The following is an 18061-nucleotide window of genomic DNA, read 5'->3' on the forward strand; positions in this document are numbered from 1 at the left end:
CACTAGGCACAATTTTCTTTCCCTAACTAGCTCAGCTTCTACTGCTTCTATTGGTAAATTCTTCTCACCAGTTTCCATTAGCTGACACATGGTACTCATCTTGATTTAGTCACTGCACCTGGAGTTCAAAAGAGGTATGCTGGGCACAGTTCTGCCACACTGACCATGAAGGAGTAGGACCTGTTTTGCTCCCTTGCAGTGTTATAGTGCTGTAAGTACCACTATGCAGTTATGTGACGTTTCTTAGACTTGAAAAAGAAGTACACAAATGTACTAAAATTTTAACTGCTGTGAAAGCACCCATCTAACTTTTAAAACAATATAAATTTAAAATGACATTTTATACTATCATACTTTCGGGGCTAAGCCATCAATACTCAAATTTTACTATCATCTTTTGAGTATTTTCACTGATGTCCAGTCATTGAGATGCAATATCTGTAAGTTTCAATTTTGCCACCATTAAGGCTAGGAACTGTAGTAACAAGTCACAAACTAATGACAAATATAGTTTCTCTATTAGAAAGGCAAGTTACACTATATGTCAAGGACTTTGGGAAAAATATACACCCAGTCAGGATTTGGATCTACATTCTTCTGGCAGCTAGCCCTATGCAACTGCTCAAGATTCTTCCACTAGTTATCCTTCCCCTCCTAATAATTTTTAAAGAAAGATCATGTGAAAAGGTCGTAACGATGCTTAAAGGAAAAAAATATAAAAAAGATAAATAGATCTGCTTTTGAATGTCAAATTGCATAGCTGAAAGGTATACTGGCTCCCAGGATCATCATCATCTTGTGCACCATAAGTGATATGATCACACTGTAACTAACTCTCATGACATTTCCAAAGAAAACATCTTCTACTTGTCACTAGCTAGCATGATGTAGCACACTGTCCTTTCTCCCTTATCACTTTCAAATTTAATGTTGAGAGCAATCTAGTAGCTCTTAAGGTATTTTCTACCTTTATTTCACATCTTCTATTCTTAGATATATCCAGGGACAGCTCAGCAGAGATGTATCCACAAGCAGTTAATACTATGTTCAGTCATTCACTATATTATCTCTATTTACCAGAAATTTCAAAATTCACAAGCCTGGCAACTTAAAGGCTTTTCCAGATGTACTGATTCTGCAGGAGGTAAGCTACCTGCTAAAGAACATTAATGGACTCTTCCATCCTTGTGACTAGGATCATGTGTTGAACTACCTGGGGAATTCTCTATCATGACCAAAAAATACATACATACCACTGTGCCAGGATCTCCTTTTGGACCCTGCAAACAAATGAAGAAGTGGACATTTTAAAAAGAACAGAGTTACACAATACTATGATACTGTTTTGAATTACTGCATTATGACTGTACTTTGCTAACGCAGTGCATTTAGAATGAGTACTAAGTCCAGCCCTCTCAGCTGATTAGTTTAGTATAAAATCTTAGTAATATTTGGTTTTTGTTTTGCTGCTCCACAGTAAGAGAAAGACAGCTCTGTGGTCCAGTGTGAGCCTGTGACTACAAGTGTCACATAATGTAAGGACAAAGTCCTCACAGATGGTTACATTTTTATGTGGTTATCGAAGTGACAATTGTCTTAAAGCAGTATAACTTGCTTATGATGCTAACAAGAAGGAGGACATAAATAACTGCCCAGCATCTTTGGCTCCACAGTGCCCAGCTGCAAGGTGGTGCATCTGCACTCTGCAGCCCTGTATTACTGCCACAGTATAATTCTCTGTTTTACACATTTTTCTGAACTGTAGCTACACACAGCGAATCAGTGACAGAACTGATATCAGAGCTCACGAGCTTCTCATTTCTGGCATCAAATTTAATCCATTACAAAACTATGTCATCACTAACTATATATACTGTATTACACATTTTAAGATATTAGGATACTTTCACTAAAGAGTCCAATACCAAATTATGCACCATTTTTGCACCTTTACTTGCTAGGGTGAAATACTTACATAAAAATAAACTACTCTCCAAAATGGGCTAAAATGCTTGATAAACACATAAAATCACATACTTTGTAATTTACTACATACCAATCATATCCTTATTTTTTCTATTTTTCACATGTAAAATCAAATTCCACTGACACTTAGCAAAACTGCATGCAACTAACCTAACCTCTCTGTTACTATGTCAATTAACTATTAGAGACTATGTTTTTGTTAATACTTACTGGAGGTCCTGGTGGACCCTGGATAACTAGCAACACTCACACCTCCCTGTAACAGCAAGTTTGAAAATTGAGTTGGGCCAAAATTAGATGTTGATTGAAAAAAATGTAAACATTAAAGAGAAATACCTGGAGTTTATATAAGCTGCTCATTCCATTTCTTTCATTGTAAGGCATACCCTTTAAAACATGAAAACCAAGTAAGTGTCACAACTATGAACTATAAAGAGAGAACTCTTGCCCTGTTCAAGCCTCGTAGCTCAGCAAAACTGTGGTATCATTTTTGTTCTTGATCAATTTTTCAAAGATCCAGACATTTCAGTAAGAACATAAGATACATACCAATGCACCTTGGGACTTTTTTTGAATTATGATACCAGAAACCAGTAAATCTCAGTGTATGTTACATTTTTATATTTACAATTATTACTATTCTTCAGAATTAATTTTGTATTATGTGCTATTTCAGATAATTTGGAGTCCTGTGAGCTCCATGGACTTTCCCTAGGTTCCCTAAATTCCCTGATCTCAGGTACTCAAGCTGTCTAAATTAATCTGATAACATCGGACACCATGGTTAACTAATCCGACGAAGTTTCTAGGATGGATTTAGTGACCTGAACTTCCTCAGCAATCAATCACAAGAAAAAAAAGGAATACAGAAACCTCTTGCAAAAAGACACTGTTTGCCTTCCTGCACTATTAATACATGTTGGATTGACCGTCAGTTGTTTCTATTACATTACATTTTACTCATAGGTATACTGTTCCTAATATAACATTCAAAATATAAAACAAAATGTCTCACCGGAGGCCCAGGTGGTCCAGGGTTTCCCAGGAGAACCTTCACTACCCTAGTACAGCAAGAAATTCATAGAACTCATTTACTGTAACAGATATCCAGATCTATTCCATACCGAAGCTATGATGACCATAATGGCAATATACAAGAGATACAGTCAATATAAGCAGGTAATATCAAGAATGAATTCTCTTGCTCAGCTCCTGCTTAAGCCTTAGACAAGTTATTAATCATTACTTTATGCTAGTTTTTTTTTTTTTTTGTTGGTTACTTGATGCTTTATGTGTAGAAACTTCCTTGTTTCTATATAGTTTCTAAATAGTAGTGGGAATCTGGGTTGTGAAACACTTCATATATACCAGGAGGGAGAGGAAGAAAAAATAAAAAGGGTTGTTAATATCAGTTTCTAAGCAACTGGCAGATAAAAGTTATCATTAATTTTACATTTTGTATATTATTTTGCAAAAGCCAAACCTCAGTCGATCATTCACCGGTAAATAGAGAAGAGCTACAGTTTCAGAAGCTCAGCTTATTTAGAAACACACTGAATAAAAATAAAGATCTTCTTTAATAAGAGACATAATGCATATCTTTTGGGCTTTTACTGTAAAATATTAGTCTGTGGTTACTTGTATCTGTAGTCTGTTCTGCTGATGTGCACTGAATTGATTATATTTAAACAAAAAGCTTCTGAGTTTTTGCTCCAGCAGAATAGTGGGGTCTCTGAATGGTATACAGTTACAAAGGTTTCAAGATCAAATTTCTCAAATAAGACCTTTTGAAAATATCATCACTACAATTCACTTAAAAACAATGTATAATTTGGAACAAGTCTGCCAGAAGTTTTTACTGACTTTGCTGGATCCTCTTAAATATATGTTAGTGAGACACTTAGGCTGCATATTTAAAATTATTACGGTGACAAAAATCAAGCTAAGTGTTCAATGGCAGTAACTGGCTCACCAGAAAAATATAATTGTAATTAAATGTTTACACTAGGATAATTTCTAAATGAGACTGCTAATTCATAGAAACTGTCAGCCTCTAAGACCGATTTTGAGTATTTCACAGGGAATGAAAATACTCAACTTTAGAAAGCATATTATATGATCATTTCTCAAATATGTTCCCCAGATGAAGGAAGGAGGAAATTACTCTTGCTATACTTCAGCTTACTTCATCACTCTTCAGCCATCTGACTTTTGCCCTTTTTGATCGATGAGACACTAGTTATAGAGCAGTGGTTTCTCATTCCCACCTGTGTGTAAATTGTAAACAAGGAGCTGTGTTTTGTTCTTGATTACATAAAAAGCAAGTGAGGGTGGTCAATTTTTACTGTTATGGTCTGCAAGGATGCAGCTTTCAATCAATTTTTATACTGAAATAATTTTAAAGCTTTACAGAATAGTTTCCTTTCTTACTCATATCAGAGTCAAGGTTTTGTAGAGTATTAGCAGAATCACATACTTTGACATGGCAGTGCTATGCCTGGAAAATGCCAGGCTAAAGCTGAAAAAAAACTTCAGAAAAGTGTATTCATATAGAAAATGGCAAACTTGTCCCAGAAAGTACTTTGCAGCAAACTAAGTTTGTGTCTGCTGTATTTCACTGATCTGAGGTGCCCAAGAAATGAATTGAACAGCTTAGTTACAATGGATAATTCCTAGTGCCTGATAAAAGAGCACATAAAACACTGATAAAAAGCAGTGCTATAACAGTGTAAATTAAGTATAAAGGAAACATATATTTTTGAAGAATCACCTATATTCAATAACTTTCAGTACTCGTGAAGCACTTTTAAAGCATGCAGTTACTTTTAACTAAAGTACTGGTAAAAAAATGAGAAGCAGAACAAGTAGTAGCTAGGAATATACTATTTCACAAGTGTATTTTCACTTTCCTAAATTTTATATAATATGGCAATACTTAGAGAACATTCTCTGCAACTTACATACACCACAAGGACTAAGCTTCAAAATTTAAGCCCGTATGTACAGCACTGTTTGGGGAAAGCACTTGTATTAAGACACAAATAAAAATTAATTCGAAAATGTACATCAAGTTCTTGTTTGCAGTCTATGTTAAAAGAGAACCCAAAACATAGGAGCATAATAGGATTGCAAAATCTCCACAGATCTTTACCAAGACAAGGAATGAATACCTTTTCGCCTTTTGACCCTGATGGACCAGGATGTCCAGGTCTTCCTGTGACTCCCTGCACAACACAGTATCAGTTTATATTAGTTAAGAAACAATGAAACACAGTATTTTCACATTGCAGCTTAGTTTTTAAAACTTGTACTGTTTTGAAGGTCATTTAAAACTAATTATGCTTCTCCTCCAGGTTTAAATATTTCTGTTCTGTTTGATGCAACAGCTGTGTCCTCCTGAATAAGATCTTTGAAGGGCAAAACTTGTGTTTGTGGTTGCATTTTCACCTTGCCAGACTAAATGCGCTGACCTTGACTGGTACCTCTTGATACTCCTAACAATCATGCTTCACTGCTAAAATGCAAATTTACATATTCTACATTAAACTTCCTAAATGTGTTACAATTTTGAAACAAGGGAAGCATTAGTACTGTGTAGCAACCTAGGAATGAATAATGATGATACTAATGTGATCCCACACAGTATGTAGAAAATAAAATTTTTAAATTTCCAAGAGTTTTCCCAGAAATACCAACATTTTTAATGATATTTTTCAGTGACTTTAAATACTGCCAGTTTATTTTCATACTTTTTTATTGTGAAATCAAGTGATTACTTGGTTTCAGCATTAAATGTTTTCAGAATGCTTAGCTGAAATTATTTTTAGATTTTTACTGGGTACAAATACAATATTAACTCCAAGTTTGCACATCATAAATCATGTAATCTCAGAGTCTCTAGTAATGCCAAAAATCCAAATCCATTTAAGTTACATGAACTTTGAGCCCAGACAATGACAGTATTTTCAGTAACACCAAGTCATAACATAGTTTCTTTTACTAGAGCCAATACGGGTAAGATTTTATTATTGCTCTCCTAAAAGCTGAAAGAAAGGATAAGAAACTAAGAATATGATGTTTTACTAGATATTTATAGCAACCTCTGCAGAGATACATTAGATCACAGATGATCCCACACACTTACAGATGGTCCACTGGGTCCTGGTATGCCTGGCAGTCCAGGAGCACCTTGAAGGCCCTGGAAATTAAAAGACCATATTTCTTATTCCCTCTCCCAGTTTTATTTCAAAAACTACTTATAGTCAGCATATCCAGCAGTATTATAACTATATTAAAGCACATTTTCATCTAACAGGTTGGTATTATTTTTAGGGATGAAAAAAAACCCCCATCATGCAGGGAAGAGATTATCATTGAATAAGATTAGAGGCAACTTTTTGTTTGACTGATAAACAATACTTGTCCTTCAAACTTTTACATTGTTAGCTTATGTCCTGTATATCTTTTTGTCTTTAGTTGTGCAGGTAAGAGCAGGATATCTGGCTTTTCCTTAGAGATTAATTTTCTATTTTCTAACACTAAAAGGCTTTTTTGCTGGTGAGAAGACATCTACTCAGACTTCTCAATGTTACCTGATATAACTAAATGTTAACTGATGTGACTAAACCCAGTGATGCATTTTGCCCAATTTATAGATTCTGGTTTTTTTGGTAATGGAACATGACATTTTTCATAGTATTTAATGACCTACTTTCCTGTTCTTATTCTATTTGATTGCCTGGAAACTGATAGATTCTGTTAACCACTTACTAAATATACAGATGTGCAATTTACTACAGTGGATAAAGGTGGGATTTGATACAAGCCTGCATGTCACTGAAATCTCTCCTCTAACACATCAGGCTTAGGTGCAATTTTAGACAGGTAAAAGTCATGTACTAATGAGAGATAATTGCTCTCAGTTCCCCCTATAATCCATGAAGGGAAATAGTTCCCTCCCAGCAGTGATTAATTTGATCTGTGCAAGGTGCCTATCCTCTGACAAGAGGAATCACCTCAGAAGAGGCGTATTTCTGTTAAATGCACTGTTTAAGAAGGCATGGCTAAGGGATTAGTCTAAAAATCCAGAGGACAGGAGCCCTGAAACAGGGGCTCTGGTGGAGAGACTGAAGGAAAAACTTCAGACAGAAATAAATCAGGAAAGATGTGGAGATGGAGAGACACATCAATTTCCCTTTCTTGCTCCTACACACAGAGGACATTGATCCATGAGTGCAGCCTTTCAGAGTGGCAATCCAACTGCTAATGTGTTCTCTGCTCATTCTGAAGTACTTTGATGGTACAGTCACCTGGAAAATTAATATGAAGCCAATGGAATGTTTTCTGTAATTCTTATTACCAATGTTAGAAAAATCCTCCCCTGAATAAAAGGAATGTTTTGAAAAGGAAGAGAACTAAGCTTCAACAAAGATTAAAGGGCTATTTGAAAGCATGTGGAAATTAATAAGCATATTTCAAAGAGCTTCAGGTAGATTTCTCAATCTCTCTTTCCATTCCCATGCTAACCAAATCATAAAAATGAAAATAAATGCATTTGTAAAAAAAGTTACTTTTAAACTTTGTAAACTCTTTCATATGTGTTTCTGAAAATAAATTCACTTGCACCCTCAATGTCATAATCAAAAGCTGCTGCTGAACACTGAAAATATCAGAGCTGAGGTAGCTAACCAGCTATCAAACAGTGAAGAAGCATGTGAATAGCTAACTCACTAACACAGCATAGCACCCTACTAAATCAATAAAAAAAAAAAATAGAATTAATTTACTATGGAGTCCTTTAAAAAAAACCTAACTACCAATTACAGTCTTGCCTTTCCCCTATTACCTTCTTCATTGCCTCTAATCTCTCACTTGATTCTCAGCAGTTAAATAGTATCCAAATTGTTGAAATTGTTTTGCTAATGCCTCAGACTGCTAGGGTTAACTTGTAGAGGTACCCTATACGGCACATGAAGGATTTGTTACTTTCCCATTTATTTTTTAAACAAAATTCTGCTTGGCCTTTGCTTATGGCTGCCCCATCATTTTGAAGTATATGTTCTAAATCCAACCTCAGGAGACATTTGCTTTTAAGAAGCAAAGACATAATGAGCCCTACAGATCATGTAAACCAAGAGGAGAAAGAAACATGATACTTCAGTCTGACAATCTGCTAAATTCTGGGGCAAAGCAGTAGCAGGAATCTAATGCTTCTGCTACATCTTTTTTTTTTTTTTTTTTTTTTTTACTTGTGTAACTTTACTTTTGGAAGCCAAGGATCCTGATGAACATAGATTTTTTTGAAAATTATTCTCATTCTAGTACTGTTTGAAAATTCTTACTATATTATTGCCTTAGCACCAAAGAAATGTAAAACAATCATGAAGAATTACAAAACCCTCAATCAATAAGCACTAAATTTCTTTCATGTTTTTTAGGTGCTTTCTCTTGTAGCCAGAAGTCCCAAATTATAAGAGAGTAGTATGTATTTAACAGTGCCATTTAAGTATTTTGGAATTTTGAAGTGTTCACCAAATATTTTGTAACAGACTACTTATTTTAACTCCTTCAGCTGGCTAAGGTCACTAGGAGATTAATTTATTTATTCATATTAATTTGCTTAATAGCTTCTGCTTTTGTGATTTTTTTTGGGGGGGGGGGGGCAAAGATTGCTCTTGAACTGTTAACTGCAAATATTTCAATTCAAAATGAAAGCTATAGCAGCTGTTTTGGATTTAGCACCACAAGTCATGCGGCTTTTTTTCCTTCTCCATAATGACATAAGAATAACTGTAAGAATGCAGTATACAATGCAAAATATTGTAAATATTTTAAATTCAGTCTCTTCAAACATTTTACAGTTTCTATTTAATAGTAATTGCTGCTATGACCATTCCCATCAGAGTATTTGCCTAATGGAATGTTTCTGAAAGTGAATTCTAAAGGGGAACTAACACAATGAAAGCGAATATGTTATAAAACATGAAATATTTTCTGAAAATATTTGGCATTTGCCGATTTATCGCTCTATCCTATATTCTTGAAAATTATCATTTAAATGTATGTCTTTAAAGTATACAAATGAGCAAAAATCCTCAGACAAAAATTAGATATTATTTAACTGAATAATAGCATTTAATCTTGCTAATAACTCAGAATCGTGGGCTATTTATAGCAATACGCTACCAGCTCAGCAGTTGTAAATAACTGAATAACATTCTGTGCATGTCATTCTCGATCTAGATCTTTATTCAGGTTCAGATAAGAATGCAACCACTATACAAATGAAGTAATTTTACCTCATCGCCCTTCTCTCCAGCAAGCCCAGGAAATCCACGTTCACCTTTGCTCCCCTATGAAAACATAATATTTAAACAAATACTTTCTATTAGAGAACAATGAATTTCATGCTCTGTAGAGCACTTTATGACTCACATTGAATATATGCTAGCATGAAGTCCTTATAGCAATAGTGTCTCAAACAGAAAAAAAGGCTGAGTACTACCTGAAAATGTTAAAAAATGCCTCCCATTGAGGTGAAATGAAATGAGTGGTTTTGACCTAGTAGGCAAATTAGCCAAAAGACCTGATGGAGAAATCTCATTAATACCGAAGAGCTTAAATGCTTGCCAAAATGGAAAAAGCACACTTTCATGGAATTAGGCTCAACTATAGGAGATATCTACGTGCCAAACCGTGATCCAATTACAGTGAAGCAGAACTCTGACTAATGTCAGTGAAACTTCAAGTCCCAGTGAAACGGCTGCTTCACAGGAACATGGTGCAAAGGCACAGGACGGTCTGCTGTTGCACACTTGAGGGAGATATGGGAAGTTTCCTTTTTTACTGCAGGATTCTTGAATGAGACTCACCTAAAATAAGCCTATAGATGGCAATGCATCACTGGACAGTCAAATCTGAGCTACCTTTAATGGATGCAAGACACAGAAGACCTACCCTGGCTTGGGACTCAACTCAGGCTATTTTGCTCACTTTCCTGAGAGGAAAGGCAAACTGACACAGAAGAGGGCTGAACCACAAAAATTGTTTGAACCTTGAGGCTGTTCAGACAAAACAGGGATAGGAATCAGACAAAAAGGTCAAGAGTGTCAGAGGCAAGAGTCTGGCCTTTTAACAAGCAACAAAGTAATGTAAAGTACCCTCTTCAAAACTTACCTTGGGCCCTTCTCTACCAGGGATGCCTGGAGGACCTCTTGTGCCAGGATCACCCTAAGGAACACACAGAAAGTGAAGTGACAACTATTTCTGTGAAACAGGAAGAAGGTCTGATCCATTCAGACTGCTTCCTTCCCGCCTTTGTGACCATCCCTTCATTTTACCCCAGAGCCTTGTCTTCAGCCCTTTCTCTCTTCTACACAACATACTTGTTCAGATATCCTTCCTTGTTTCCCTTCCCATCTCTCACACATTCTACTCAAACCATACTAACAAATCTTTAGCTTCATTTTGAGAGGACTCATCTCAAACCATCTTCCTTTTAAAGATTAGGCAGAGATGAAGGCTACTTGTTACTCTCAACAGCTTCAAACCTATAGTTATTTTAAAGTAAATGATTCCTGCTTTGTTCAGAGAAGCTTTTTTTCAGCTAAATTGCAATCTTATAGAAGTGCAAACCACAAAACACAGAAAAATTAAGAATGAAGAATAAAGAATCAGTGAGAGCTGACAAAGAGGTAGAAGAGTACAGGACAAAGCCAATACAATTAGAAGGAATCAGGGAAAATTCCAAAGATAGACCTCAATGAAATAAAATTTTGGAATGAGAAAGTCAATATACGCTAAGCACATGTATTAATAAAGGACAGTAGAATAGGATAATCTCTCTCATCAGAAATGATGTGTGCTTTTCATACTGAAATCCTCCTGAGCATACTTTTTATTTTGGAACACTGCAGATCACTTCAAATTTTATTGTTTTTCAAAATAATACCTTAGCAATTCTAGATTATTTTCCCCATTCAGTATATTATCATTATTAATGCTACGATGTAAAGCAGAGAATGGGATACACTTGTAGCAATTCATACTGAGGACTGGATGTGCTCAACAGGCACTTGTTGGCTACTACCTCACATACCATTCAGACATTATTTTGCAAAATTCCTATAAAATACATTTCCTGAGTATTTTTTAAAAACAGAACAAAAATCATGAAAAATCTCGAAATTATTTTAGGCTAGCCAAGTAGGTCAGAATTGAACCTAGAGAAACTTTCAAGTCCATATTTTGGTTTAAAAAGCATGTTTATAGTAAACAAAGATATTCAACCTCTGAAAATGTTTACCTTCAGTACAGTGCCCATGTCACCCACCAGTGGCAGTGCAATCTGAAATTAAAAAAGGCAGCTGTAGTTAATGTTTTACACAACACTACCAATTCTGATGGATTCTCATTGCTTCTAAGGTTTCTATTGTTCCGCAGACAGCTGTTTACATATATATTGGTTGAAACTATTTTTTTTATGAAAACTCAAAAGAAAAATTAGGGTTTAAAATAGTTAAATATTGCTGTCTATCTAATCTAACAATTCTTTGTTACAGTTTCAAGGAAGTTCCTTAAACCATGAGGACAGCGTAACTCCAGAACATAGTAAATTTCACTTTATTATAATAATAATACTAATACTATATTGTTGTTTTTGTAGCATACCAGCAACAACTTACCACTATTGGAAAGTCTCACAGACTGTTCTCACCTGATTATCTTCAGTTGTTTTCCTTCTGCTTTCTCCTAGGCTTTGACAACTGTGAACTGTAGCATGAATTGTGGAGATGCCAAAGCTAACTTCAATAAACTAGCTCAGGCACTGGAAATAATCCAGCTACAGCAACATGAGCAACATATGTAGTATTTTGTCCTGCCTTTAAACATTATGAATTAGTGCAAAGCTCTGTGGTGCCACTGCTAAATTGCTACCAATACTAAAGCTAACCCATTTAAAGCTCAATCGATAGGTTTACACCATACTGCAATATATATCAGATTTCCAAGTGCTGCCATTAAACTTACATTTAAAGACTCCCTGTAAAAACTGATTGCATTGCTTATCATCAGCTTCACTCACAAACGGACCCTTCAGTTACCAATGCTCATTTCTTCTTCTTGCAATTGCTAAAGCAAAAATAGCCCTGGGCATACTATAAAACTAGACACATTGAAAATTTTTTACTGTGTCTGTTCAGTCTGTTTCAAGCATTTCCATCTTGAAGAAGAAAAATAAAATGTAAGCACTTTTGTAGCATATTAGAAAAACTGTGAGTTGGTAGCAATGGGTGTCAAATACCAGCTCAAGAGAAGCACAGCTGAACATACTTAACCGTAAGTGTAATCAGGAGTACACCATTTACAGGGTAGCATCACCAACTTTGAAAGCATGCTGAGAAGTTTTCTAGGCTGAGCCATAGCCACCTAACACAATTTAAGGACGTAACTAATTCAGGTATGAAGTCCATTCTCTGCACAAAGGTAAACTGTGCATAGACAGTGTCAGCTGCTCTTAAAAACTTGTAACAAGGCTTTAAAACAACCACCACATCCTTGCGTGGTCTGACTTTTCAACCTTCCCCTTGTGACAACATTTTTCAGATAGGCACACTATTGCTATGTCCCCTGTTGATCTTTCGGCTGGACTACACAGGTGTAATTTCCTCAGTCTCTCCTCTTTTCTAATATTCTTATTTTAGCTTCAATGTAATTTTATGGTGCAGGCCCCCAAGCCTTCACCACGACAGGGTCCTAACATCCTTCTGCAAGGGCACAGCAGGTATGAGAGCAGGCTTACTGCATTTGTGCCTGTACAGCTCACCTGCTCCATCTGTACAGCAAGCCCAGCCCAACTGCACACACCCTGTAATGTCACAGCTGTGCATGCTGAACTCTGAGTAAGTGTATGATATACGCTGGGCTTTTGAAAATGTTAAAATGGCCTTAACTCTCCAGACTCACTCCTGCTTGCTACATCTCCCTTTAAAAACATTCCCTCCAAACAGAGGAATATTTCAAGAGAGCAAAAGGCAGTAATTCTCCTGTTAGTAAATTTCATCATTTAGACCTGCCTGTTTAACAGTGGCATCAGATTTTTAACTTACATTTAATTTACAGTGCACTGTGCCTTCCAGACCTATTCTACTTATGGATTTTGTTTGTTCTTATTAAGCACTTTATGCTCATCTGTCTCGAGTTTAATCTTGTTGACTTCAGACTGTCTCTGAATATTAAGTTTTGATTATATCTTCAAAAAGCTAGCAATCATTTCTAGTCCAATTGCAGAATTTCTATCTACTTATCCTAATCAAATTAAATCAAAGAACTGGGCATGAGAGACACATTTTCCAAGTTTGACAGTAATCTGCTGATAGACACCAATATCCGTATTTTCTGATAAGCATTAACTATGTGGTAATTACTTCAAGAGCATTTTTTGCTTGCTTATAAAAACATCATGAGAATAGTCTCAGTCTTACTGAAGCCAAAGTATATAAATTGACTGTTTCCCTGTCTTTCCCAAGAAAGTTAACCTTCCGAAGACAGAAATCTGATTTGTTCCATGACTGATTCTTAACAAAATTACGTGATCTTGTGTTTCCACTTTACCATTCATATCACTGGTACTCAGAATTGAATTTTAAAAAAAATATTTCATAACTTTATTGCAACCAAACTTTTTTTCAACTGACATATTATACTCTGGTTCCTCTTCTATTCACCTTTTATGAAAATACGTTTTCTGTTAGCATCTCTCTTCCTCAAAAGCTGCATCTTCCTCAAAGTTCTCAAGGGAAACTGCTAATCATTTAGAGACTGCTTTGGTTCATTCTTTGGCTCAATTACAGCAGATCCTCATGCCTCATCTAAACCCTCTTTAACCAATTCATTTTTTGATTAAATTTTAATTAAAATTCATTTTATGTATTCTCTGAAAAGCAATTTTTTTCAGTGGACAGTGAAAAGCCACTGAATTATTCAGCTTTCTCTTCACAATCTATAGTTTGATCTCCATGATTATTAAATAATAGTCTTTACTGGTCTTTCAAATAATTGTATTCACAGTGCCTAACTGAACCGCATTTTATATCTCCATTTTTGTGGCCTTCTGACTTGAGTTCTACCTTCATACTCAATGCCAGTGATAGACCTGCTTTTACATACTGATTTTAGGCCTTTGAGGAGCTACTAATACTCTTAAGTGTCCCTTAAAGAAGTGGACCAATTCACTAATGCAGGAAACAAGGAAGCAACTGATCAGAATCACCATCCTGATCCCTGATAATCAACAGTACATTCCAGGCTCTTCTCTGGAGAAAGCTGACTGTTGTCTCCAAGACAAAACCTTTCTGTGATTTGGAGGCTAGTTTATCCTTCCATAAGCTCCTTGCTGTCAGTCCTCAGGTTTGCTCGGGGACTGCTGTGTATCTGTACCATCAAACGTTTAACTAAAAGCACGGTATCTTTTATTGCTTAATGCATTTCTGCAGCAGCTCTGGAGCACTTCTAATCTCTATCAGCAGCCCACAGACTAGTTTGAGAAACCCTACCTTGGATTTGCATTGCTGGACACTTGGAGATGGACCTCACTCATAAGACATGATGCAAGCCTCTGCATCTGAGGAATATGTGCAATGGTCAGGTATGTGAAGAACTGATAGTTTAAGAGATGAACAGGCTCAGACCACCGAGATACTCTACTCAGCTAAAAAGCCAAATTCATGCCTTGGTAGGGAACAGAGATTTTGCTAAAGGACATAATACAGTTCAAATGTTAGGTTTTGTAATTTTTATTTTAATTTGCTTTGATATGTCTCAAGTAAATACTACTATCACTGTCTCTGTTGTTTTGAAAACTGTGCCTTTGACTAAAATTTCATGGGAAATATCAAATACTATAAAACCAATAGGATCACAGAGGAGTTTAACAATCTTTTTTTGATCTCTGGTTTTGGTTTGTTTCTTCCAATCATTTACAGATTTTTATTTATTTAATTTATATTATTGTATTTTATTTATACTGAACAACCACTCAGGGAATTCAGAAAGCTTCATCTGATGTCATAAAAGCCTCTGTAAGCATTTGTCTCTAAAAAGAAATTTGCTTTTTGAAAGCTCTAAGGTAGTTGTTGGGACTCCAGACAGAAGAAGGAGTAACGACTGAAGTTTTGCCTTTAGGACAATTTTGCAGATATGCACATTGGACTCTCCTGAATCCCATATAAAATAATCAATTATCTTTAAGGGTACAGTTTGGTCTGAGGCATGTGCAGGTTTTTGAATCTTTGTGAAGTGCTGGACTTCACAAAATCTGTAAGGCCATGGCATTGTTAGTTAAATAAAAAACACTTCTGTAATATATACCCGAGATGAGATGAGATGATAATCCCTGAAGTGTGGTGAAGAATCAGAATTTCAGAATTTATTTAGTGTTTTTGTTTTCAAACCCAGCCACTTAACTTTTCATTAGTGCTAAGGGGAATTTATTCCATTAGAGACTAACTATTCTCAGGATTTCGTTAAAAATTAACATCTTTTTGTGGCATAGCAAAATTAGCTTTGGAATCTCCAAACTTTTCCATCTTTTAACAGGGATTATCAAAGTATGCTCCTGAAAATCTGCATTATACAAAACGACTTCTGAAACTGAGGAACACTATGCCAAGTTATAGTCCCACAGAAACTCTAGTATACAAACTGTAACACCTGAAAAGAAGGTATTTATCCTATATATGTTAAAGTAAGTTTAATTTATACTGCAATATAATCAAGTAAAAAAAAAAAAAAAACAAAAAAACCCAAAACCAAAGGATATAACAGCTGAAAAATCAAATTAATTTTATCAATTGGACTTCTAGACTTGCTCCTTTAAGTTTAAAATATTTGCATCACAGCAAATGCACAAGGTTTCTATGTATACGTACAGGATCACCTGGAGGGCCTGGCAGTCCTGGCTTTCCATCCCTTCCTGGAGTGCCCTAGAAACAAATGTAAAATTTGACCTTAAACCATTGACAAGGGACACATTACTTTTTGCTGTATATACAGAGAACTGTCACTTACATTAATACCAGGGGTACCTGGAGTTCCTGGTAATCCTGGGGGTCCTCTAGGGCCCTAAGAGCAGGAAAGTTCATTTAGGATTTAAGAATATTTTTATTTTAATGTAAACTTCTTAAAATAAATTAATGGGTTCTTTATATTAAAGAGAAATCTTATATCCTACCTGCACACCTGCTGATCCAGTTGGACCTATAGGACCCTGCAAGAAAACTCCAAGTAATCAATAGTTACACTTTTTGGGATAAGGGAGATGAACTTTACAAAAAAATACTGAGTATGGGATATTGGTGCAGTTCACACTGCAAGAAAGACTTGCTCTAATGTTTAGCTTTAAATCCAAATCTAGTTTTGCCAAAATTAGAGACCTAAGATTTTGCTGAGGCCCATTTTTAAGGGCAAGTAATACCAGAGAATAATGATCTGTGGTGAAACTTGCTATTTAGCCAGGAGATTCATAATAAAAGCTGATGTTCAATTGAATAAAACCAAATTAGTTTATTTAAATATAAATGGGTAATTTTAAAAAATCATATTTGAAAATATTTTAACTGATTATTTTTAAGGATAAAATCTCAGTGAATCTCTAGACACCTTTCTCAAACATTTTCTCTCTGTACCTGAGTCCTGTCAATAAACTAAAATGTATCAGCTGACTATATTGGTCTGGACTAAAGAGAGATTCCCAATTCACCACAGTATAACTCATATAATAACATGTACCACCTACCATCTACACCATCAATATAATCAGTTTTTTTTACTGAATACTCCAAAGACACTGCAGATGGCTTTATTTAAAGGCAATAGGAAGAAAGTAACCTAGGAAACAAGCTGAATAACTGAAACAGTTATAACTATACAAGTTTAGCATGAATGGTCTAGATACACTGCATCAACTTACTTCATGTCTGAATTTAAACTGCACAGAAATTCATGAAGAAAGCTGTGCAAAATCAGGGCTTTACTATTTCCTGGCATAGCACCTGTCACTGTAAGGTTCTCATTTATAAGCAGTAGACCTAAGCTCGTAATGAGCAGTCATCACAAATGCAAAAAGCTAGGAGCTGATGCAAAGCCTTCCACATCTCTTCCACGTGTATTTGCCTTTTTCCAGTACCAGCCTGGATTTCAAAATGCCATCATCTACAGTGTCAGCTATACCTCTTCTACTGTACCAGTACTCTCAGGCTGGATTTTGATGACAACCTCAAACACTTGCTTCTTAGAAACAGATACAGATTGAGTATGTCTCAACACCATCACTAGGAAGCTCATCTGTAAAGTGGCCGTTGATTTTTCCAATTCTCCAGGGCTTCCACTTCTCTCAGCACTAGAAGCTTCCGTTTAGCACTAGACTTTTCTGGGTCTGGATAAAGGGAAAATTGCTGGGAGTCGAGTCAGAAGGGAGTTCATGGCATGTTTTTTCCCTATTCTTTGTTCACTTGTTGCAGTTTCTTAGCAATGTGCAGTGAGAAGCCCAAATTCTGAGCATTGTTATACTTACTGGTGATCCCTGAATGCCTATTCCAGGAGGCCCCATCTCCCCAGGTGCTCCTTGTACACCAGGTAGTCCTCTTTCTCCCTGAGAAGGGTACAAGGCTTTCAGTTATAATAGATCTGAAAATGTAAGCTAGCACATTACTCTTTTTCTTTTTTTTTTAGGAACAAATAATGTATTTTTTATACCTTTGGTCCCCGTGGACCTGGGCTTCCAGGAATACCAGTGGGACCCTACCAAAAAAAAAAAAAAAAAAAAGAAAAAATGAAGGGAAAAAAACAAATTGTGTTTTGAAATCAAAGACGCTAGCTGAATTTTACTGCCAGAATTAGTCAGCCTTTATAAATAAACTATGACAGATTTACATATGTATTCCTTGTTAATACCACTGTCACTAGGAGCATGTGTGAGTGTTGCACTATTTCTAGACTATATTTTAGTGCACTTAAGATATCACTATAACACATATTTCAATTTTGAAGTTACATCCAAAAAAAAACTTGTTCTGAT

General features: G+C 35.7%; 1 protein-coding gene across 3 annotated transcripts in view; it reads right to left on the bottom strand.

Annotated features, from left to right (window-relative positions):
- Window positions 1-1259: 1259 nt before the first annotated feature.
- The window catches only part of COL19A1 (collagen type XIX alpha 1 chain), a 177702-nt gene continuing 160900 nt past the window's right edge, over window positions 1260-18061 (bottom strand). For all 3 annotated transcript variants that reach the window (XM_033002791.2, XM_042803595.1, XM_042803594.1), the window contains 14 exons: window positions 17740-17784; window positions 17558-17635; window positions 16217-16252; window positions 16054-16107; window positions 15915-15968; window positions 11291-11332; window positions 10162-10215; window positions 9285-9338; window positions 6131-6184; window positions 5157-5210; window positions 3002-3047; window positions 2323-2373; window positions 2197-2242; window positions 1260-1280 (listed from right to left, as the gene is read on the bottom strand). In XM_033002791.2, the coding sequence (XP_032858682.2) occupies window positions 2357-2373; window positions 3002-3047; window positions 5157-5210; window positions 6131-6184; window positions 9285-9338; window positions 10162-10215; window positions 11291-11332; window positions 15915-15968; window positions 16054-16107; window positions 16217-16252; window positions 17558-17635; window positions 17740-17784 (588 nt within the window). In that variant the 3' untranslated portion in view covers window positions 1260-1280; window positions 2197-2242; window positions 2323-2356. The remainder of the gene's footprint in view (window positions 1281-2196; window positions 2243-2322; window positions 2374-3001; window positions 3048-5156; window positions 5211-6130; window positions 6185-9284; window positions 9339-10161; window positions 10216-11290; window positions 11333-15914; window positions 15969-16053; window positions 16108-16216; window positions 16253-17557; window positions 17636-17739; window positions 17785-18061) is intronic.

The sequence above is a fragment of the Tyto alba genome, unplaced genomic scaffold, assembly GCF_018691265.1.
Source record: "Tyto alba isolate M040663 unplaced genomic scaffold, T.alba_DEE_v4.0 Super-Scaffold_40, whole genome shotgun sequence".
In the NCBI taxonomy this organism is placed as follows: domain Eukaryota; kingdom Metazoa; phylum Chordata; class Aves; order Strigiformes; family Tytonidae; genus Tyto; species Tyto alba.